Source organism: Mobula hypostoma, chromosome 1 (genome assembly GCF_963921235.1).
Source record: "Mobula hypostoma chromosome 1, sMobHyp1.1, whole genome shotgun sequence".
Classification (NCBI taxonomy): Eukaryota; Metazoa; Chordata; class Chondrichthyes; order Myliobatiformes; family Myliobatidae; genus Mobula; species Mobula hypostoma.
Window position 1 is genome coordinate 29,363,827 of NC_086097.1, and position 21,881 is coordinate 29,385,707.

The 21,881-nt window shown below is 42.2% G+C and overlaps 1 protein-coding gene across 6 annotated transcripts in view; it reads right to left on the minus strand.

The window, feature by feature from the left end:
* The window catches only part of dicer1 (dicer 1, ribonuclease type III), a 177,709-nt gene that overhangs the window by 21,857 nt on the left and 133,971 nt on the right, over positions 1–21,881 (minus strand). For all 6 annotated transcript variants that reach the window (XM_063045322.1, XM_063045309.1, XM_063045294.1 and 3 more), the window contains 2 exons: positions 18,017–18,806; positions 5,873–6,028 (listed from right to left, as the gene is read on the minus strand). In XM_063045322.1, coding sequence (XP_062901392.1) covers positions 5,873–6,028; positions 18,017–18,806 — 946 coding nt within the window. The remainder of the gene's footprint in view (positions 1–5,872; positions 6,029–18,016; positions 18,807–21,881) is intronic.

A 21,881-nucleotide genomic window follows, 5' to 3' on the forward strand; every position in this document is an offset into this window, starting at 1 on the left:
GTGCACAGAATATTCAAGTAACACCGGTTTGAAAGACTCCACATTAAGCAGGCTAATTGGTAGCAGGTGAGGTATCATGACTGGGTATAAAAGTAGCGTCCATCAAAGGCTCAGTCTTTGCAAGCAAGGGTGGGTTGTGGCTCACCCCTTTGTGCCAAAATTCATGAGAGAATTGTTAGTCAGTTCAAAAGGAACATTTCTCAATGCAAGATTGCAGAGAATTTAGGTCTTTCAACATCTACAGTACATAATATTGTGAAAAGATTTAGAGAATTCAGAGACATCTCAGTGCGTAAAGGGCAAGGTCGGAAACCACTGTTGAATGCGCGTGATCTTCGAGCCCTCAGGCGGCACTGCCTAAGAAACCGTCATGCTACTGTGACAATTATAGCCACCTGGGCTCGGGAGTACTTCGGAAAACTATTGTCACTCAACACAGTCCGTCGCTGCATCCAGAAATGCAACTTGAAACTGTATTATGCAAGGAGGAAGCCATACATCAACTCTATGCAGAAACGCCGGCGAGTTCTCTGGGCCCGAGCTCATCTCAGATGGACCGAAAGACTGCGGAACCGTGTGCTATGGTCAGATGAGTCCACATTTCAGCTAGTTTTCGGAAAAAACGGGTGTCGAGTTCTCCGTGCCAAAGATGAAAACGACCATCCAGATTGTTATCAGCGAAAGGTGCAAAAGCCAGCATCTGTGATGGTATGGGGGTGCATCAGTGCCCACGGCATGGATGAGTTGCATGTATGTGAAGGTACCATTGACTCTGAGGCATATATTAGGATTTTAGAGAGACATACGTTGCCATCAAGGCGATGTCTCTTCCCGGGATGTCCATGCTTATTTCAGCAGGACAATGCCAGACCACATTCTGCACGGCTACAACAGCGTGGCTTTGTAGACACAGAGTGCGTGTGCTTGACTGGCCTGCTGCCAGTCCAGATCTATCTCCTATTGAAAATGTATGGCGCATCATGAAGAGGAGAATCAGACAACAGAGACCACGGACTGTTGAGCAGCTGAAGTCTTATATCAAGCAAGAATGGACAAAATTTCCAATTGCAAATCTACTACAATTAGTATCCTCAGTTCCAAAACGATTAAAAAGTGTTATTAAAAGGAAAGGTGATGTAACACAATGGTAAACATGCCTCTGTCCCAACTTTTGTTGAGTGTGTCGCAGCCATCAAATTCTAAATTTGTGTATGTTTACAAAATACAGTTAAGTTGGTCAGTAAGACTATTGAAAATCTTTTCTTTGTACTTTTGTCAGTTAAATAAAGGTTCAAGTGAATTAACATATCACAGATTTTTGTTTTTATTGCATTTTGGAAAATATCCCAACTTTTCTGGAAATGGGGTTTGTAGAAAAATAGAAGTCGGAGGTATCTATTACCCACGTCTTGAGATGTTTGCTAAGTTAGAAGTATTTGCACATAAATACAGTCTGCTTCCTGAAACACACAGATGCTGTGTAAACACCTATAAGAATTCCTTCTGCACTGGGAAAGGAGAGGCAAACCAGCTGAGCACGTGATATGTCAGGCCCCATTGTTGCAATATTTTTGATGCACATAGATTTGTTTCATTTTGGAGTGGTAACAGGGAGATAGAAACATAGAAAACCCACAGCACAGTACAGGCCCTTCGGCCCACAAAGCTGTGCCCAACTCGTACTTACTTCAGAAATTACCTCGGGTTACCCATAGCCCTCTATTTTTCTAAGCTCCATATACCTGTCCAGGAGTCTCTTAAAAGACCCTATCGTATCCGCCTCCACCACCATAGCCGGCAGCCCATTCCACGCACTCACCACCCTCTGCGTAAAAAACTTACCCATGACATCTCCTCTGTACCTACTTCCAAGCACCTCAAAACTGCCCTCTCGTGCCTGCCATTCCAACCATGGAAAAAAGCATCTGCCTATCCACACGATCAATGCCTCTCATTATCTTATACACCTCTATCAGGTCACCTCTCATCCTTCATCGCTCCAAGGAGAAAAGGCCGAGTTCACTCAACCTATTTTCATAAGGCATGCTCCCCAATCCAGGAAACATCCTTGTAAATCTCCTCTGCACCCTTTCTATGGTTTCCACATCCTTCCTGTAGTGACCAGAACTGAGCACAGTATTCCAAGTGGGGTCTGACCAGAGTCCTGCATAGCTGCAACATTACCTTTCGGCTCCTAAACTCAATCCCACGATTGATGAAGGCCAATGCACCACATGCTTTCTTAACCACAGAGTCAACCTGAGCAGCAGCTTTGAGTGTCCTATGGACTCAGACCCCAAGATCAGAATCAGAATCCTTTATTATCGCCAAGTATGTGGACACATACAGGGAATTTGATACTGGTTTCCCTGAGCTCTCGCTGTACAGAATCAAAAAGCAAACAAAACAATAGTGCAAATAATCGTGAACTATATACAATGAGGTATACCAGTGTATGTACAGGTGGACTTGGTTTATTTAATATACTAAAATTTAAGTGTTCATAAGACTGATGGCATACGGAAAGAAACTGTTCTTGTACCTATTTGTCCTGGCATACAGTGATCTAAAGCGCCTACCAGAAGGAAGGAGTTAGAACAGGTGATGTCCAGGGTGTGATGGGTCTACAATGATGCTGCTTGCTCGCTTCCTGAATCTAGATGCATACAAGTCCTGGATCGAGGGCAGCTTCACACCAATAATCCTTTCCGCAGCCCTGACGGTTCTTTGGAGTCTATTCTTGTCTTGTTTGGTAGCTGATCCAAACCAGGCAGTGATGGACGAACAGAGAACAGACTGGATTATTCCTGAATAGAATTGAATCAGCAGCTCCTGAAGCAGGTTGTATTTCTTGAGTTGACGTAGGAAATACAACCTCTGCTGAGCCTTTTTGATAACAGTGTCTGTGTTGGGTGTCCACTTCAGGTCCTGGGAGATTGCGACACCCAGAAACCTGAAAGTCTCCACAGCAGACACAATACTGTTGAGTATAGTGTGTGGGGGGAGTATTGGGGAGCTCCTCCTGAAGTCCACTGTCATCTCCACAGTCTTGAGCGTATTTAGCTCCAGATTGTTTTGACCACACCAGAGGGCCAGCCATTCCACCACCTGTCTGTATGCAGACTCATCACCGTCTCGGATAAGGCCAATGACAGTTCTGTTGTCTGCAAACTTCAGGAGTTTAACAGATGGATCCTGTGAGGTGCAGTCATTAGTGTAAAGGGAGAAGAGCAGTGGGGAGAGCACACATCCCTGGGGGGGCACCGGTACTGATTGTCCAGGTGCTAGAAATGATGCTCCCCAGCCTCACTTGCTGCACCCCGTCAGTCAGGAAGATCCCTCTGATCCTCCACACTGTCAAGAGTCTCACCATTAATACTATATTTTGCCATCATATATGACCTACCAAAATGAACCACCTCACACTCATCTGGGTTGAATTCCATCTGCCACTTCTCAATCCAGTTTTGCATTCTATCAATGTCCCACTGTAACCTCTGACAACCCTCCACACTATCCACAACACCCCCAACCTTTGTGTCATCAGCAAATTTACTAACCCATCCCTCCACTTCCTCATCCAGGTCATTTATAAAAATCATGAAGAGTAGGGGTCCCAGAACAGATCCCTGAGGCACTCCACTGGTCACCACCTCCAAGCAGAATATGACCCGTCTACAAACACTTTGCCTTCTGTAGGCAAGCCAGTTCTGGATCCACAAAGCAATGTCTCCTTGGATCCCATGCCTCCTTACTTTCTCAATAAGCCTTGCAAGGGGTACCTTGTCAAATGCCTTGCTGAAAGCCATATACACTACATCTACTGCTCTACTTTCATCAATGTGTTTAGCCACATCCTCAAAAAAATTCAATCACGCTCGTAAGGCACAACCTGCCTTTGACAGAGGCATCTTAATCATATTATGCCTCTCCAAATGTTCATAAATGTTCCTGCCTCTCAGGATCTTTTCCCTCAATTTACCAACCACTGAAGTAAGACTCACTGGTCTGTAATTTCCTGGGCTATATCTATTCTCTTTCTTGAATAAGGGAACAACATCTGCAACCCTCCAATCCTCTGGAACCTCTCCCATCCCCATTGATGCTGCAAAGATCATCACCAGAGGCTCAGCAACCTCATCCCTTGCCTCCCACAGTAGCCTGGGGTACATCTCGTCCGGTCCTGGTGAATTATCCAACTTGATGCTTTCCAAAACCTCCAGCACATTCCCCTTTCTTAATATCTACATGCTCAAGCTTTTCAGTCCGCTGCAAGTCATCCCGACAATCGCCAAGATCCTTTTTCCGTAGTGAATACTGAAGCAAAGTACTCAATAAGTACCTCTACTACCTCAGCCGGTTCCATACACTCTTTTCCACTGTCACCTTTGATTGGTCCTATTCTCTCACATCTTATTCTCTTGCTCTTCACATACTTGTAGAATGCCTTGGGGTTTTCCTTAATCCTGTCCGCCAAGGCCTTCTCATGGCCCCTTCTGGCTCTCCTAATTTCTTTCTTAAGCTCCTTCCTGCTAGCCTTATAATCTTCTAGATCTCTATCATTACCTAGTTTTTTTGAACCTTTCGCAAGCTCTTCTTTTCTTCTTGACTAGATTTACAACAGCCTTTGTACACCACGGTTCCTGTACCCCACCATCCTTTCCCTGTCTCACCGGAACATACCTGTGCAGAACTCCTCGCAAATATCCCTTGAACATTTGCCACATTTCTTCCGTACATTTCCCTGAGAACATCTGTTCCCAATTTATGCTTCCAAGTTCCTGCCTGATAGCCTCATATTTCCCCTTACTCCAATTAAACGCTTTGCTAGCTTGTCTGTTCCTATCCCTCTCCAATGCTATGGAAAAGGAGACAGAATGTGATCACCATCTCCAAAATGCTCTCCCACTGAGATCTGACACCTGATCAGGTTCATTTCCCAATACCAGATCAAGTATAGCCTCTCCTCTTGTAGGCTTATCTACATATTGTGTCAAGAAACCTTCCTGAACACACCTAACAAACTCCACCCCATCTAAACCCCTTACTCTAGTGAGATGCCAACTGTTATTTGGGAGATTAATATCTCCCACCATGACAACTCTTATTATTACACCTTTCCAGGATCTGTTTCCATATCTGCTCCTCGATATCCCTGTTACTATTGGGTGGCCTATAAAAAACATCCAGTAGAGTTACTGGCCTCTTCCTGTCCTAACTTCCACCCACAGAGACTCCGCAGACAATCCCTCTATCTTCCTCCTTTTCTGCAGCTGTGACACTATCTCTGAACAGTGCCATGCACCCACCCCTTTTGCCTCCCTCCCTGTCCTTTCTGAAACATCTAAAGCCTGGCACTCGAAGTAACCATTCCTGCCCCTATTTCGAGATATCAAACGAAAGAGACCCGGAGCAGTGGACTACGAGGGGTAACAAAAAGGGAAAATTTCCTCTTCTTGTATAAGATATCTGTTCGATTTGAACATATCTGGGCTTGTTTTGTCAAGAATTCTATTCTAAAGCTCTTGGATGCTTGTATGTGCCCTTTAGTAGGATGACTACCTACCATGATACTCTGGACATGGTTCCATCAAAGCCAAGTTAACTACCATCACAATTACTTATCAGTTAAAAGTTCTGAAGCTTGCAGATGAAGACATTGCCAACACGTTGCTCAGCAACAAAATGTTTACTGTCCATTGTGAATTCAGGCACTGGTGCAATTTCAAACAAGTCTTACAAAGTTGATGTGGAAAATATTACTTCATACTAAAAAGGAATCTGGGAGGCCCCCTAGCTCAGAGAGCTCCCTTTTATTTTTAAATAGGAGTCTTATCCACCTCGTCCATTAGAGAGAGTAGCTTACACCTACCGTGTCTTTCATTTCACTCTTGTCTGCAATGTATTTGTCCTGATTAACCACGTAGCCAGGAGGAAGCCAATTAACGGGTGGGTCAAATATTGAGACCACCATTCGACTAGGAAGACCTTTCTTCTTTCCGAGGCGATAGAGATTACAATTGCTGACCTGGTTAAGTGACACAAAAAGGCAGGTTATTAATTTTATCTAGCATTCAAATACAAAACTATCACCAACATTTTTCATGGAAAAGGGAAATGCCTACAATCAAACAGTGGGAAGAAATTTTATTTAACTGTCTTAAAAGAATAGGGGTATTATTGAATATGTAACTTATCCCACATTAGGGCAGTTAAGCTGATGCCAGGACTTTGAAATTATTCCAAATCAATCTTTCAACAGTCTACTGCAAATTATTTCAATAAGTTTGGTACTGCTTTCCATTGCCGTTCCATTCAGTTCTGACTTGGACAAAAAAATAACAAAATGGCATTTCAAATTTCTAACCTTTAAAATACACATCCAAGCAATATGATGGGACACTGAAAGATATGTTCAGCTTTAACAGTTCACAAGTCAATTAACGCAAACTGTCAATGCTTAATGACACTTGCTAATAAGCACTCAATCTGCATTTACTGTGGTAGTGACCATTTGGGCACCTATCCACCAAGTATCACTAGATTTTGTTGCAACTGCACTACTTTCATTTCTGTATGCATCCAACTTCATCTGCCAGACATTTGTCCCTACTACTAGCCGAGTTCTACACACTACTACAATTTATCACCTTTCCTCACCACTACACTGCAACCACCATCTTGAAATAAAGAATAAAAACCAGGCAGACCAACCAGCATCCAAAATGACATCTAATGCAAAGTTGCTCCAGCCTATTCAACTTTGGAACAAATCCTCATTTGCAAAACATCTAGAAACTGCAATCTAGACTGGTGGAGCTGCCTCACAAGTTAACCGAGCAACAGGCTGAAAGGGAAATTGTAGGAGTACCTTCAATTAAATGACAGAAAAAGTTATAAGAGGTGGCTAGAAAATTAAAGCTAGCCTTACTAGTGATACACAGTTCTTGTAAAATAAATAATAAAATCCATTCTCTCCCTGCCCCCCATGCAGGACATATACCAGAAGCACTGTCTTTGCAGAGCCCTCAGCATTGTCAAGGACTCTTCCCATCTGCAGCACAAGTTCTTTGATCTCCCACCATCACGCAGAAGATACTGCAGTAGAAGAACAAGTCTATTAGGCTGGGTAATGGCTTCTTTTCCCAGGCTGAGAGACTTTTGAACACCTTGCTATCAGCCAGTACACATACATTACAGTGCCAGCAGCATTATATTGATGCATACTTAACTATGTGGTATATGCTCTTTATGTCAACTTGTACATCTACAGAATATTTTTATTGTATGTTGTATGTTAATATTATTCTGTGCTGTATGTGATATATATATATACTGTGTTTTGCACCTTGCTGTACATATATGTATGGTTCAATCTTTATTTAAATTATTGTATGCCATATCCCCACAAAACATTAGGTTGGAAAATGGGATGTGGGGGGTTTGGAATATGAGAGTTTAGTATGTGTGCGCGCCAGAAGAGTCACTGAAGTAGTGCAGAGGAACAGGAAAAGAGAAGATGTAGATTTGTACTGAGATTTCAAATAAACACGAGTGGGAACATGGTCCAACCAAAAATGGGAAGAATAGAACAGGAATGAAGTCATAGATGGATTGGGATGTGGAGTTACAATTTTTCTTGTATTTTTATATAATCACCTATATAGGTACATATAATTGTTAAATGAATTTGCTAGTGATTACAGCACAGTTGCTCTTGTATTTTTCTAGAAGCTTCTTAGTTTTCAGTAGCAGGGACCACACCACTTGAATATGGCTATTTTATAGGCTAATAGTTATCACTGGAAGTTTTTGTCATCTCTATTCTGAGTACGAGATAACCATAACGGTTTTCTTCGTTTTTTCCTCTCGACTCCTCTTTCTTGTTCAATTTCCATTCTTGTAACACTTAATGAAACAACCATAAGCAACAGGTTTTATGCCTCATTCTTGAGATCCATTGGATTGCAAATGTATCAGGATCTAAAACATCATAGAAATTATAGAGCACAGAAATAAGCCCATCGTCTGTGACAACTGTGATGCTCATCTACACTAATTCTATTTGTCTGTATTACACCAGTATCTCTCTACTCTTTTCCTATCCAAGTATCTGTACAAGTGCTTTACCAATATTGTTATTGTACATACAACAGTGCAAGTGTTTGTTAGTCATTGATTCTATTGTATTTCTTTGTTCTGTGAATGCCTGCAAGAAAATGAATTCCAGGGTAGCATATCGGACATCAGAAGTTTTGAGAGGAGGGGACTTCATTCAGGTCCGTTGCCTGAGCACAAAAGACAGCACAGCGGGTTGCTACAGTGAAAAAGAGCTTTGACCAGCAACCAATTGGCATTTAGGATTAATTGATAAGCAACAGCAAATTAAAGGAAGGCCAGGACAAGTGCAGCAGCGATCGTCTGAATAGACAGAGTCAGGGTGATTTTGAGGCTTCAGCTCTTTGAGGTTTCAACAAAGAGATGATTTAGTCAAAGAAAGCAAAGGAAAGAAAAGCTGACGGTTAAGTTTTTTTTCCTTCCCTTCTTCGTATCTACTCAGCAAGGACAGTAGAGATGCCAAGCAGGATAGTGGGATGCGAGTAGGCAAGGAGACTGCCAGTGTCCCTGTCGACTACAACTGCAAGAAGTGCATCCTAACAAACCAGCTTCTAACAAACTGCGTTAAGGAGTCGGAGCTGGAACTGGGAGAACCATGGATCATTCGAGAGGCCGGGGGGGGGGTGGGGGTGGGGGTGATAGACAGGACATAGAGAGAGGCAGTTACACCCAAGGTGCAGGACACAGGAAACTGGGTCACAGTCAGGAAAGGGGAAAGGTTAAAGGAGCCAATGCAGAGCACCTATGGCCATCCTCCTTAACAAAAGGTATACCACTTTGGACAATGTCAGGGAGTGGGGGTGGGGGGGGGGAAAGAATGACCCTAACAGAGGAAAGTCACTCTGGCACTGAGTCTGCCTCTGTGACTCAGAAGGGAAGGGGCACGCTGCGGTGAAGGGGATTTGTTAACTAAGGAAAAGACTGGAGGTTCTGTGGGCAAGAATAAGATTCCCACATAATATATTGCCTCCAGGGTGCCAAGGTCCAGGATATCTCAGATTGAGTTTTCAGCATTCTTAACTGGCAGAGTGAACAGCCAGAGGTTGTGGTCCATGTAGGTACCAATGACATGGGTAGGATGAGTGATGAGGTTCTGCATAGGGAGTTTAGGGAGTCAGGTGTAAAGCTAAAGGGAAGAACTTCGAGGGTTGTGATCTCAGGATTGCTACCTACGCCACATGCTAGTGAGGTTAGAAGTAGGAAGATTATAGGGTTTAATACATGGCCAAGGTGTTGGTGTAGGAGGGAGGGCATAAGATTTTTGGATCATTGGGCTCTCTTCTAGGGAAGGTGGGACTTGTACAGAAGGGGCAGTTTGCATCTGAACTGGAGGGGGACTAACATCCTAGCAGGAAGGTTTGTTAATGCTGCATGATGGGGCTTAAACTGGAGTTGCAAGGGAATGGGAACCAGAGTGCCAGAACAGTTAGTGGGGAAGTTGAGGAGGGAGATGTTGGTAAGACCTCAGACATATATTTCAATGCAAGTAGTATCACAGGCGAGACGGATAATAGAGATGAACATGAGGTAGCTGTTTTACAAACAGAGGTAATGTGTAGTGAGGCGAGACTGGTGATAGGGCAGAACTGCAGACAACAGGATGAGTTGCAATGTTAAAGGCGGACAAAATAGAAAAGGGTGAATACAGGACTGAAGGTGTTGTATTTGAATGCATGCAGTATACGGAACAAGGTAGATGAATTTGCAGATTGGCAGGTATGATATAGGGATCAGTGAATCAAGGCTGATAAAACATTATATGTGGGAGCTTAATGTCTAAGGATACACAATGCATAAAGGACAGGCAGGAAAGCAGATGCGGTGGCATTGCTCTGTTGGTAAAAAAATGAGATCAAATCATTTGAAAGAGGTGACATAGGGTCAGAAGGTGTTGAATTATTGGGGATTGAGCTAAGGAACTGCAAGGGACATGATGGGAGTTGTATACAGATCCTCAAACAGTAGTAAGGACATGGCCTACAAATTACAAAGGGAGATAGCAAAAGGGCAATGTTACAATAGTCATGGAGGATTCCAATATGTAGGAAGATCGGGAAAATCAGGTTAGCACTGGATTAGAGAAGAAGAAATTTCTAGAGTGTCCATGGGATGACTTTTTAGAGCAGCTTGTGGTTGAGCCCACTAGAGGATCTGCTATTCTAGATTGGGTGTTGTGCAATGAGCCAGAATTGATTAGAGAGCTTAAGGTAAAAGAACCCTTAGGGATAATTGATCATAATATGATTGAATTCATCCTGAAATTTGAGAAGCTAAAGTCAGATGTATCAGTATTACAGTGGAGTAAAGGGAATTACATAGGCACGAGAGATGAGTTGGTCAGAATTGATTGGAAAAGAACACTGGCAGGGATGAGAGCAGAGCAGCAACGGCTGGATTTTCTGACAGCAATTCGGAAGCCACAGGATATATACATCCCAAAGAGGAAGGAGTATTTTAAAAGAAAGATGACACTACCATGGCTAACCAGTCAAAGCCACCATAAAGGCCAAAGAGAGAGCATATAATAGACTAAAAATCAGTGGAAAGTTTGAGGATTGGAAAGCTTTTAAAAACCAACAGAGAGCAACTAACAACACAAACAACAGGAATTCTGCAGATGCTGGAAATTCAAGCAACACACATCAAAGTTGCTGGTGAACGCAGCAGGCCAGGCAGCATCTCTAGGAAGAGGTACAGTCGACGTTTCAGGCCGAGACCCTTCGTTAGTCCTGACGAAGGGTCTCGGCCTGAAACGTCGACTGTACCTCTTCCTAGAGATGCTGCCTGGCCTGCTGCGTTCACCAGCAACTTTGAAGAAAGCAACTAAAAAAGTCATTAAGGCAAAGATGGAATATGAATGTAAGCTAGCCAATAATACTAAAGAGGATACCAAAAGTTTCTTCAGATACATAAAGTGAAATAGAGGTGAGAGTGGATATCGGACCACTGGAAAACTATGCTGGAGAGGTAGTAATGGGAGATAATGAAATGGCGTACAAACTTAATAAGTATTTTGTGACCGCCTTCACTGTGGTGGAAGTTCCAGGTATCAGGGTCATGAAGAGTGTGAAGTTACCATAACTAGAGAGAAGGCTCTTGGGAAACTGAAAAGGTAGATAAGTCATCTGGACCAGATGGTGTACACCCCGTGGTACTAAAAGTGGTGGCCCACAAGGCATTAATGATCTTTCAAGAATCACTAGATTCTGGAATGGTTCTGGACTGGAAATCTGCAGATATCACTCCATTCTTTAAGAAGAGAAAGAGGCAGAAGAAAGGAAATTATAGGCCAGTTAGTCTGACCTCAGTGGTTGGGAAGATGTTGGAGTCGATTAATAAGGATGAGGTCTCAAGAGTACTTGGAGGCATATGATAAAATAGGCCATAGTCAGTATGGTTTCCTCAAGGGAAAATCTTGCCAGACTGAGGCGCAAAGAGACTTGTGAGTCCTTGAGCAGGATTCCCCAAAGACTAATTTGCAGGTTGACTTTGTGTTGAGAAATGTAAATGCAATGTCAGCAATCATTGAAAGAGGACAAGAACATAAAAGCAAGGATGTAATGTTGAGAGATTATAAAGCACTGATGAGGCCTTACTTGGAGTATTGTGAGCAGTTTTGGGCCCTTATCTTAGAAAGGATGTGCTGAAACTGGAGCGGGTTCATAGGAGGTTCACATAAATAATTCCATGATTAAACGGCTTTTCATTTGAAGAGTGTTTGGTGGCTCTGGGTTTGTATTCACCTGGAATTCAGAAGAATGAGGAGTAACCTCATTGAAACTTATTGAATGGTGAAAGGCCTTGATAGATTGGATGTGGAGAAGATATTTTCTATGATGGGAGAGTCTAAGACGAGAGGACACAGCCTCGGAATAGAGGGGTGTCTTTTTAAAATGGAGATGAGGAAGAATTTCTTTAGCCAGAGAGTGGTGAATCTGTGGAATTCTTTGTCATAGGCACCAATGGAGGCCAAGTTTTTATATATATTTAAGACAGGTTGATAAATTCTTGACTGGTCAGGGAATGAAGGAATACGGGGAGAAGGCAGGAGATTCAGGCTGAGAGGAAAATTGGATCAGCCATGATAAAATGGTGGAGCAGACTCAATGGGTCAAATGGTCTAATTCTGCTCCTACATTTTATAGTCTCATATGGTGACACATTGATAATAAATTTATTTTGAACATTGCACAAGAATCCCAAGGCAACCACTATGTTGTTAAAGAAGAAACATGGATAAATACTTCTGTGTGAGTATACAGTAGGTTAATGTGGTATGGATGTATGAAATTGCAAAGGCAAAAGCATATGACCTTAGCAGGTATATTGAGTTGCAATCTAGCATACAAGTTAAAAACAGATCACATCACATCAAGGCCAGAGAGAGCGAGCAATCTAACAAGTGTAAGGGTATTGTCAAGAGTTTTTAGCACAAGCTAATAAAATTCACTTATAACGGAAGCTGTTCCTTAAAGAAGTTCCTGTTCCAAGGAATTTCTAAAAATACAGGTGTGGTCAAAGTAGTGTAACGATTAGAGAAATGAAAGCAGAGCCTGTGGCCACAAAGGAGGTCATCCAAAGGTCAGAGTGGCTTCCAAGAGGGTTGGAAAAAGCTGCAAGTGCTGTGAGGTCAAGAGTCACGGGAGAAGGAAAGCAAGTGGACAGGTTCACCCTTTGAAACAAAAGAAAAGCAAAAACATCTTGCATTTTGATTGGAAACAAAATGGGAAAAGAAATTAATGCAAAAGAAAGCAGCAGGGCGAGTTCGGAATCACAAAACAAAAATGATTGAACCAAATCTGGCAGCAGAGAACTGGTGCAGCAAAATGTCAGTCAACTAAGAATTGTATTGGATGAAGGATAAAGAACAAAAAATTATACTCAGATTATGCCAGTTTAGTGATTTTTCCACAGTTCAAGTGCCAGACTGAAAACTGAATAAGAGCGATTAGTTACTGAACTGATCCAAACTAGACTAGATTTTAAAATCTCAAAAGAAACAGAACCTTACCATTAGACCTATTCCTCCAAAAAAAATCTTTTAATGAGTGCTAAAGTAAATGAATTCAGGCTGAAAATGTAGCTAACTGAAGATCCATGTTTTCTCAGTAGGAAGCAAAGGGAATAGTTCTATTTTTAAAAAATAATTTTAAAGCCTGACATATCTGCCAGATTCCTACTAGTACATGGCATATTGTTGATGACCTAGATACTTGACCTCCAGTTAAAGGAGGGAGAATGAAGAATGTAGCTGTATCAATTGTGTGAGCTGTCGGTCTGGATGCCACCATCTAGAAAAGAACTCCGCATTGTAAATCCAGAAGACTCTTCCCATGTAAAGACATTAATTCTATCACTGAAAAACCCAATGGAGCTACAAGTGCCACCAGCCACAGGAGAACAACGTACTTATATACAAGGCGTGTTATACAAAGTATAATAAAACCCACATATTAATGTAGAGAATCTGCATGTCAGGTTCAAAGCCCTGGTGTAGCAGTTTGGGAACTCCTGTCATGGCTTCACTGCTACTTCAGGTTTGGGACTTAAAAAAAATCCAAAGGAGTGGAATATGGAGAAGTGAATAATGAAAATTCATATATTTGAATGAGAAGAGCACATTCAACTAAAATGGATTCTTGTACCTTTCCTGGTAATGCTGCCTTGCTGTATTTAAAATATTCACTTCATTGACAGGATTTAAGAAAAGCTGCCACATCAATTAAAAAGCAAAAAAAAAGGACTTTTCAAGTAGATTGATAGGTGCTGAAATAGAAAAATGTGCTAAGTGCCTGAAGGCTATGATGACTTTTGGTTAATAAAGTAAATAGACACCATCTTAAAAAACACAGCCAGTTTCAACTTACTCAGCTGAATAGATTAAAATACTAATGACTTGAATTTTAACAGCGATTATAAAACATCAAGTTGTTTCAGAGAAACAACCATACAGCTGAGCTTTAAAAAGTTTATAAGAATTAGTTTCAAAGGAAAGAGTTGGAAAGCTCAAGGCTTTATGGGTATTCGACAACTTTAATCATGGCCACATGACAAAGCACCTCCCAGGCACAAAAAAAAACAACATCCAGTTAAACTGCTTATTTTCCAATAACCAAAATAACACCAGGAATCAAAAATCACACAGAAGTGCTCAAGAATAAATAATGAAATGTTAATATACATATTATACACACGCACATAGAGTAAAGCAAATTATATTTGATTTCAGTTTCTTTTTGAGGGGTTTATTTTCCATTTTGAGGAGGAAATTGCAAACTATGCTTATAGATTTTTGATACCATCAATTTCCAGTCATTATAACAAAAACTATGAACACTGGAATTAAAAAAAAGTAACGGAGAAATGCTGGATGGTGCCAGGGCTTTGCTAGTAGCCTGGAATGTTAACCCATCTCTTCAGAACTTCAAACCTTTCGTGTTTTTATTTCATTTTGTATCCTTGTGGCTGCATCAATTTTGTTCAGCGCATCAATTAAACAGCAGCACGCCCGTCATAGCTAAAGCCAGGGGCGACTATTTAGGCAGAAACTGGTAATGTTTTCCAGGTGCCCCCTTTCTATTTTCTTTAAAATTGATTTATTAAGGAAACAGCTGCAATTACAACAATATAATTTAGAACACATTTCCTGCTAAATCATCCATTTTATTCTTTACACACCACACTCTGAAATAATTAAACACTACAATATTCCCCCCAATCTGAAATTATTCTGTCAGAACATGGGCTTCGTAACATTATTCCAGTGTATTACAGTATAATGTATAAATATGCTTCTAACAATCTGTCATTATGGTGACACCTAGAAGACTCTCCAGGATTGATGTGGGCAGACTCTGTAATCATTCAGTAACTCAAATGAAAAGTACAAGTGTCAAGATGTTTGGAAATATTGCACTGCACTTATAAAATAATAATTACTGTTATGACATTTGATTTCTTTTGACAGTTTGGAACAGATGGGATTTTTTTTTCAACATTCTCCAAATCTGATTTCCTTACATTTTCCTGTCGTGTGGCTGAATGTGCATCAAAAGCCTTTTTTTATCCTCCCCATCTGCCTTTTTATTGAGTCTACCAATTTAAGACGGCAGACAGGGTTAATTGTCCTGGCAATGTTTGCATGAGCACAAAAAGGCTTTTGCAGGAAGACTATGACATACCATGTTGAAACCTGACATTTAATTTCACTTGCCCAGATAGTCACTTGTGACAATTAAACAGTACCTGTCATTTCAAAAGGGCTATTTATTTCTTAAAAGGCTGATAACCTGCTTTAAAGTAAATCTTAAAAATTACACACATTAGTTGGAATTCAATATTTGCTCGAGCAAAGGACCGAGAGCTCCATTTGCAAGCTTTTAAGAGTGGTTCAGTTGATTCATTTAACAAGTGAGGACCCTGCCTGTTTGGATGATATTGAAATGAGAGGGACATTTTCTTCTTCTGCAGCAATAGACAAAAACAACTTCAGAAATAAAGGATAAAGTACTGGAATCCCAATACTGTACAACTGTTACAACTTCAAGTGAGTAGAGAAATCATATCATTGAGAAAGTCATTTTCAATAAAAGTGAACATTAAATGTGGTGACTTATTGCATGTTTGAAGAAACAAGACATAAAAATGTTAATGAATGAGTTCTCAAACTGATAATCTTATGGAAATGTACATTTAAAAAGAAGGACAAATCATTATTTTCACAGGATACCTTTCCTTGTTGTTTCGCCACCTAGGACTGTAGTGATGTTAGTAATTAATTTTGCTTGTGATCCCTAAAGGCATATTTCTAATACCAAGACTGGACTGGGATAGAATGCTCTGCTAAGCAGTATATTGCCTCTTAAGACAGGCAAAGATCCCAGTCACAGAAGAAAACTGAACTTCCTCACCATGATTTAGTGCAGGAATTTTCTTTCCTGAGACATCCTCCTTGGAGATTTAGCTTCTAGTTTTCCAAATCGAGGTGAAAGCTTCTATACTTTAGCAGCTTGCCCCCTAAACTGTTTGTGCATAATTATTAACTCAGCTTTTACTTTATAAAACTCAGTCCTGTCCCAGAGAAAGCCCATTTCCTTTTTTTCTAAGAAAGCAATTTTTGTGCCTGACTGGCAACCACTCACTCTGAGCTCAGTGTCTGCTTTAGATAATGTGATGCTGCTTGCCTGAAATAACAGGAACAGCAGCAGGTGACAGAGCCTTAAGCTTGGTGCCAGGTGGTCTTTGGTAGTACCACTTTCACCTGATCCGTGTATCTCTCAGCTTCAAGCCCTCAGTAAATTTATTGATTTGGCTTAAACCATCTTCAATAATTGAGCATCCCTCTACAGTACAGAATTCCCTCACATTTACAATATTCAGCCAGATGTCCTTGGTACAACTTCATGTCTGAAAATAACAAATAAGTACTTTAGCCCATGCCCAATTACTGAAATTGTAAGAGCACAAACTGTGGGTTACTTATTATTAATCAATAACAGACAGACAACACAAACACCTATGAACAGCATCTTGACGTCAACTATAGCTCTGCATTTAATACCATCATTCCCACAATCCTGATTGAGAAGTTGCAGAACCTGGGCCTCTATACCTCCCTTTGCAATTGGATCCTCGACTTCTTACCCAGAAGAGCACAATCTGCACGGATTGGTGATAACATCTCCTCCTTGCTGACGATCAACACTGGTGCACCTCAGGGGTGTGTGCTTAGCCCACTGCTCTACTCTTTATATACCCATGACTGTGTGGTTAGACATAGCTCAAGTACTATCTATAAATTTGCTGACGATACAACCATTAGTGGTAGAATCTCAGATAGTGACGAGAGGGCGTACAGGAGTGAGATATGCCAACTAGTGGAATGGTGTCGCAGCAACAACCGGGCACTCAGCATCAGTAAGACGAAAGAGCTGATTGTGGACTTCAGGAAGGGTAAGGCAAAGGAACACATACCAATCCTCATAGAGGGATCAGAAGTGGAGAGAGTGAGCAGTTTCAAGTTCCTGGGTGTCAAGATCTCTGAAGATCTAACCTGGTCCCAACATATTGATGTAGTTATAAAGAAGGCCAGACAGCAACTGTACTTTGGTACGTCAACAAATACACTCAAAAACTTCTATAGATGTACCATGGAGAGCATTCTGACAGGTTGCATCACTGTCTGGTATTGGAGGGGTGGGGGTTACTGCACACAGGAACGAAAGAAGCTACAGAGGGTCATAAATTTAGTCAGCTCCATGTTGGGTACTAGCCTACAAAGTATCCAAGACATCTTCAAGGAGCGGTGTCTCAGAAAGGTAGCATCCATTATTAAGGACCTCCATCACCCAGTGCCTACTCTTTTCTCACTGTTTCCATCAGGTAGGAGGTACAGAAGCCTGAAGGCACACACTCTGTGATTCAACAACAGCTTCTTCCCCTCTGCCATCCGAATCGTAAATGGACATTGAACCCTCAAGACACTACCTTACTTTAATATATATATATATATATATATAGCACAATTTTTAAGCTATTCAATATACATATACTGAAAATTTATTATTTTATTTTGTTTTTTTTCTTCTATATTATGTATTGCATTGAACTGCTAAGTTAACAAATTTCACAACACATGCAGTTGATAATAAACCTGATTCTGATAAACATGAAAAACAAAAGACCTGTAAACAATGTAGCAACTTTCTTTGACGCTAGTCGAAACTAGTTTCATTTCATATTAGAGGTTACTTTTTCCAAAGGCTACATTCAAATTTCAACCTTCAAGTATCCAGGTATTCAAGTATTCAAGAGACTGGAAGAAATGGCAAAGATCACAGCATGCAAAAGCTATAATACACTTATTGACACCTTTAAAAGTTGGAGATTTAACACTTACCTTCTTACTCCTCATGTAAGACAGTCGCCCTTCATGGGCATCAGGGTATGTACAAAAGAGATACGTTGTGATAGCATGTTTCAGGAATGAATCGCCAAGCATCTCCAGGCGCTCCAGATTGAAGCCATCACTGGCATTTGACAAGGTCAAGGCTTGGAGAATCAGGCCAGGGTTAGGGCCAAGGGTTTCTGTTGTATAAGCGCCAGGGGGGCAGTCACCCAAATCCAAAATCCATTGCAGAATTGCTAGAGGCTCTGAGGAATTGCAGGAAAATGCCTCCTTTAAGCAACAATCTGAGGTAGGTTTGTTAGTAATTCCGTCTAGGTTATTACTTTGTAGATTACATTCAGAACTGGGCTTGGGCTGGTTCTCACTGTGGTGTGTGTTAAGCATGGGAACTGAGGTAGCTGGTTGTACAAAGAAGTCATGCCTGTAAGAGTTAATTTGATTTTGATGGCAAATGCACCCTTGGTTTAGCAATTCAGCATTTCCATTGGTTAGGCTTTCGGTACAAACTACGCCATTAACTAGTATTGTGCTCTTGGTAACTTTGTCAGCACTGAAGAGCTTTTTGGGAGACAGATTCTTGGTGGCTGGATTGTTCACAGACATCTGGTGAAGGTTCTCAGAGGAGCTCTTGTCGATAGCACCTCGGTGTGCAGCATCTTCAGGGGCTACAGTTGTGCTGTGTTTACAGTAACACTCATTCTCATCTGTACAGCAGTTGGCAGCCAGGATATAAGCTTTGCTGTCTATAGACTTTTTCCACCCAAAGTCTAGGTTGGAATACCTTTAAGAAAAAAATCACAAATGTACAGTGATAAATTGGCAACTTCTGGAGAGCAAGAAGATAAAAGAGTGTAAATTAGGTACAAGCTCATTTTCCCAGGAGCAGAATTCAAAATCAAAGATGTCTTATCATTGTAATGCACTTCAGATAAAGTTAAGGAATAACCACTTACAAGAATGGAATCATATGCACGCTGGTCAGAATCAGCGAGGCAGGAGCCTGGGAATTTAATGCACCAAACTTCTACATTTATTGAAATGAATTTTGAATCTTGCCATGACAGAATTTAAATTGTTACGTTCAAGGTGTGAGCCCAGTGGGATGGCCATTTCTTCCCAGCCCGGCCTTGTTTTTGATAACATTGCATTGACCCTTTCTCTCATCCTATCAAAAGTAACAAAAATGCACAAATCCATTGTCTTCCTTCTATAACGTACAAGTTTTTAAAAATTCAATCACTGCTACTTTTTCCATCTTTTTTCCAATTTTGATGCCATCCTTGACCCAACAAACCAATTTTCCCATAAGGAATTTCTGAACTTTAGATAGGGTACATTCAAACCAAACTTTGGGTTGACAGAATTAGGCACCTCTCAATTGTTGGGATGAAAAAAGACAATATCAAGGTTCCAAATTCATAACTGCAACATAGGGCATCAGAAACATTCATGTTCTATTAAAGCAACACACATCAAAGTTGCTGGTGAACGCAGCAGGCCAAGCAGCATCTATAGGAAGAGGCGCAGTCGACGTTTCAGGCCGAGACCCTTCGTCAGGACTAACTGAAGGAAGAGTGAGTAAGGGATTTGAAAGTTGGAGGGGGAGGGGGAGATGCAAAATGATAGGAGAAGACAGGAGGGGAAGGGATGGAGCCGAGAGCTGGACAGGTGATAGGCAAAAGGGGATACGAGAGGATCATGGGACAGGAGGTCCGGGAAGAAAGACGGGGGGGGGTGACCCAGAGGATGGGCAAGAGGTATATTCAGAGGGACAGAGGGAGAAAAAGGAGAGTGAGAGAAAGAATGTGTGCATAAAAATGAGTAACAGATGGAGTACGAGGGGGAGGTGGGGCCTTAGCGGAAGTTAGAGAAGTCGATGTTCATGCCATCAGGTTGGAGACTACCCAGATGGAATATAAGGTGTTGTTCCTCCAACCTGAGTGTGGCTTCATCTTTACAGTAGAGGAGGCCGTGGATAGACATGTCAGAATGGGAATGGGATGTGGAATTAAAATGTGTGGCCACTGGGAGATCCTGCTTTCTCTGGCGGACAGAGCGTAGGTGTTCAGCAAAGCGGTCTCCCAGTCTGCGTCGGGTCTCACCAATATATAAAAGGCCACATCGGGAGCACCGGACGCAGTATATCACCCCAGCCGACTCACAGGTGAAGTGTTGCCTCACCTGGAAGGACTGTCTGGGGCCCTGAATGGTGGTAAGGGAGGAAGTGTAAGGGCATGTGTAGCACTTGTTCCGCTTACACGGATAAGTGCCAGGAGGGAGATCAGTGGGGAGGGATGGGGGGGACGAATGGACAAGGGAGTTGTGTAGGGAGCGATCCCTGCGGAATGCAGGGGGGGGGGAGGGAAAGATGTGCTTAGTGGGGGGATCCCGTTGGAGGTGGCGGAAGTTACGGAGAATAATATGTTGGACCTGGAGGCTGGTGGGGTGGTAGGTGAGGACCAGGGGAACCCTATTCCTAGTGGGGTGGCGGGAGGATGGAGTGAGAGCAGATGTACGTGAAATGGGGGAGATGCGTTTAAGAGCAGAGTTGATAGTGGAGGAAGGGAAGCCCCTTTCTTTAAAAAATGAAGACATCTCCCTCATCCTAGAATGAAAAGTCTCATCCTGAGAGCAGATGCGGCGGAGACGGAGGAATTGTGAGAAGGGGATGGCGTTTTTGCAAGAGACAGGGTGAGAAGAGGAATAGTCCAGATAGCTGTGAGAGTCAGTAGGCTTATAGTAGACATCAGTGGATAAGCTGTCTCCAGAGACAGAGACAGAAAGATCTAGAAAGGGGAGGGAGGTGTCGGAAATGGACCAGGTAAACTTAAGGGCAGGGTGAAAGTTGGAGGCAAAGTTAATAAAGTCAACGAGTTCTGCATGCGTGCAGGAAGCAGCGCCAATGCAGTCATCGATGTAGCGAAGGAAAAGTGGGGGACAGATACCAGAATAGGCACGGAACATAGATTGTTCCACAAAGCCAACAAAAAGGCAGGCATAGCTAGGACCCATACGGGTGCCCATAGCTACACCTTTAGTTTGGAGGAAATGGGAGGAGCAAAAGGAGAAATTATTAAGAGTAAGGACTAATTCCGCTAGACGGAGCAGAGTGGTGGTAGAGGGGAACTGATTAGGTCTGGAATCCAAAAAGAAGCGTAGAGCTTTGAGACCTTCCTGATGGGGGATGGAAGTATATAAGGACTGGACATCCATGGTGAAAATAAAGCGGTGGGGGCCAGGGAACTTAAAATCACCGAAAAGTTTAAGAGCGTGAGAAGTGTCATGAACATGGGTCGGAAGGGATTGAACAAGGGGTGATAAAACAGTGTCGAGGTATGCAGAAACGAGTTCGGTGGGGCAGGAGCAAGCTGAGACAATAGGTCGGCCAGGACAGGCAGGTTTGTGGATCTTGGGTAGGAGGTAGAAACGGGAAGTGCGGGGTGTGGGAACTATAAGGTTGGTAGCAGTGGATGGGAGATCCCCTGAGCGGATAAAGTCGGTGATAGTGTGGGAGACAACGGCCTGGTGCTCCAGACCTAATCAGTTCCCCTCTACCACCACTCTGCTCCATCTAGCGGAATTAGTCCTTACTCTTAATAATTTCTCCTTTTGCTCCTCCCATTTCCTCCAAACTAAAGGTGTAGCTATGGGCACCCGTATGGGTCCTAGCTATGCCTGCCTTTTTGTTGGCTTTGTGGAACAATCTATGTTCCGTGCCTATTCTGGTATCTGTCCCCCACTTTTCCTTCGCTACATCGACGACTGCATTGGCGCTGCTTCCTGCACGCATGCAGAACTCGTTGACTTTATTAACTTTGCCTCCAACTTTCACCCTGCCCTCAAGTTTACCTGGTCC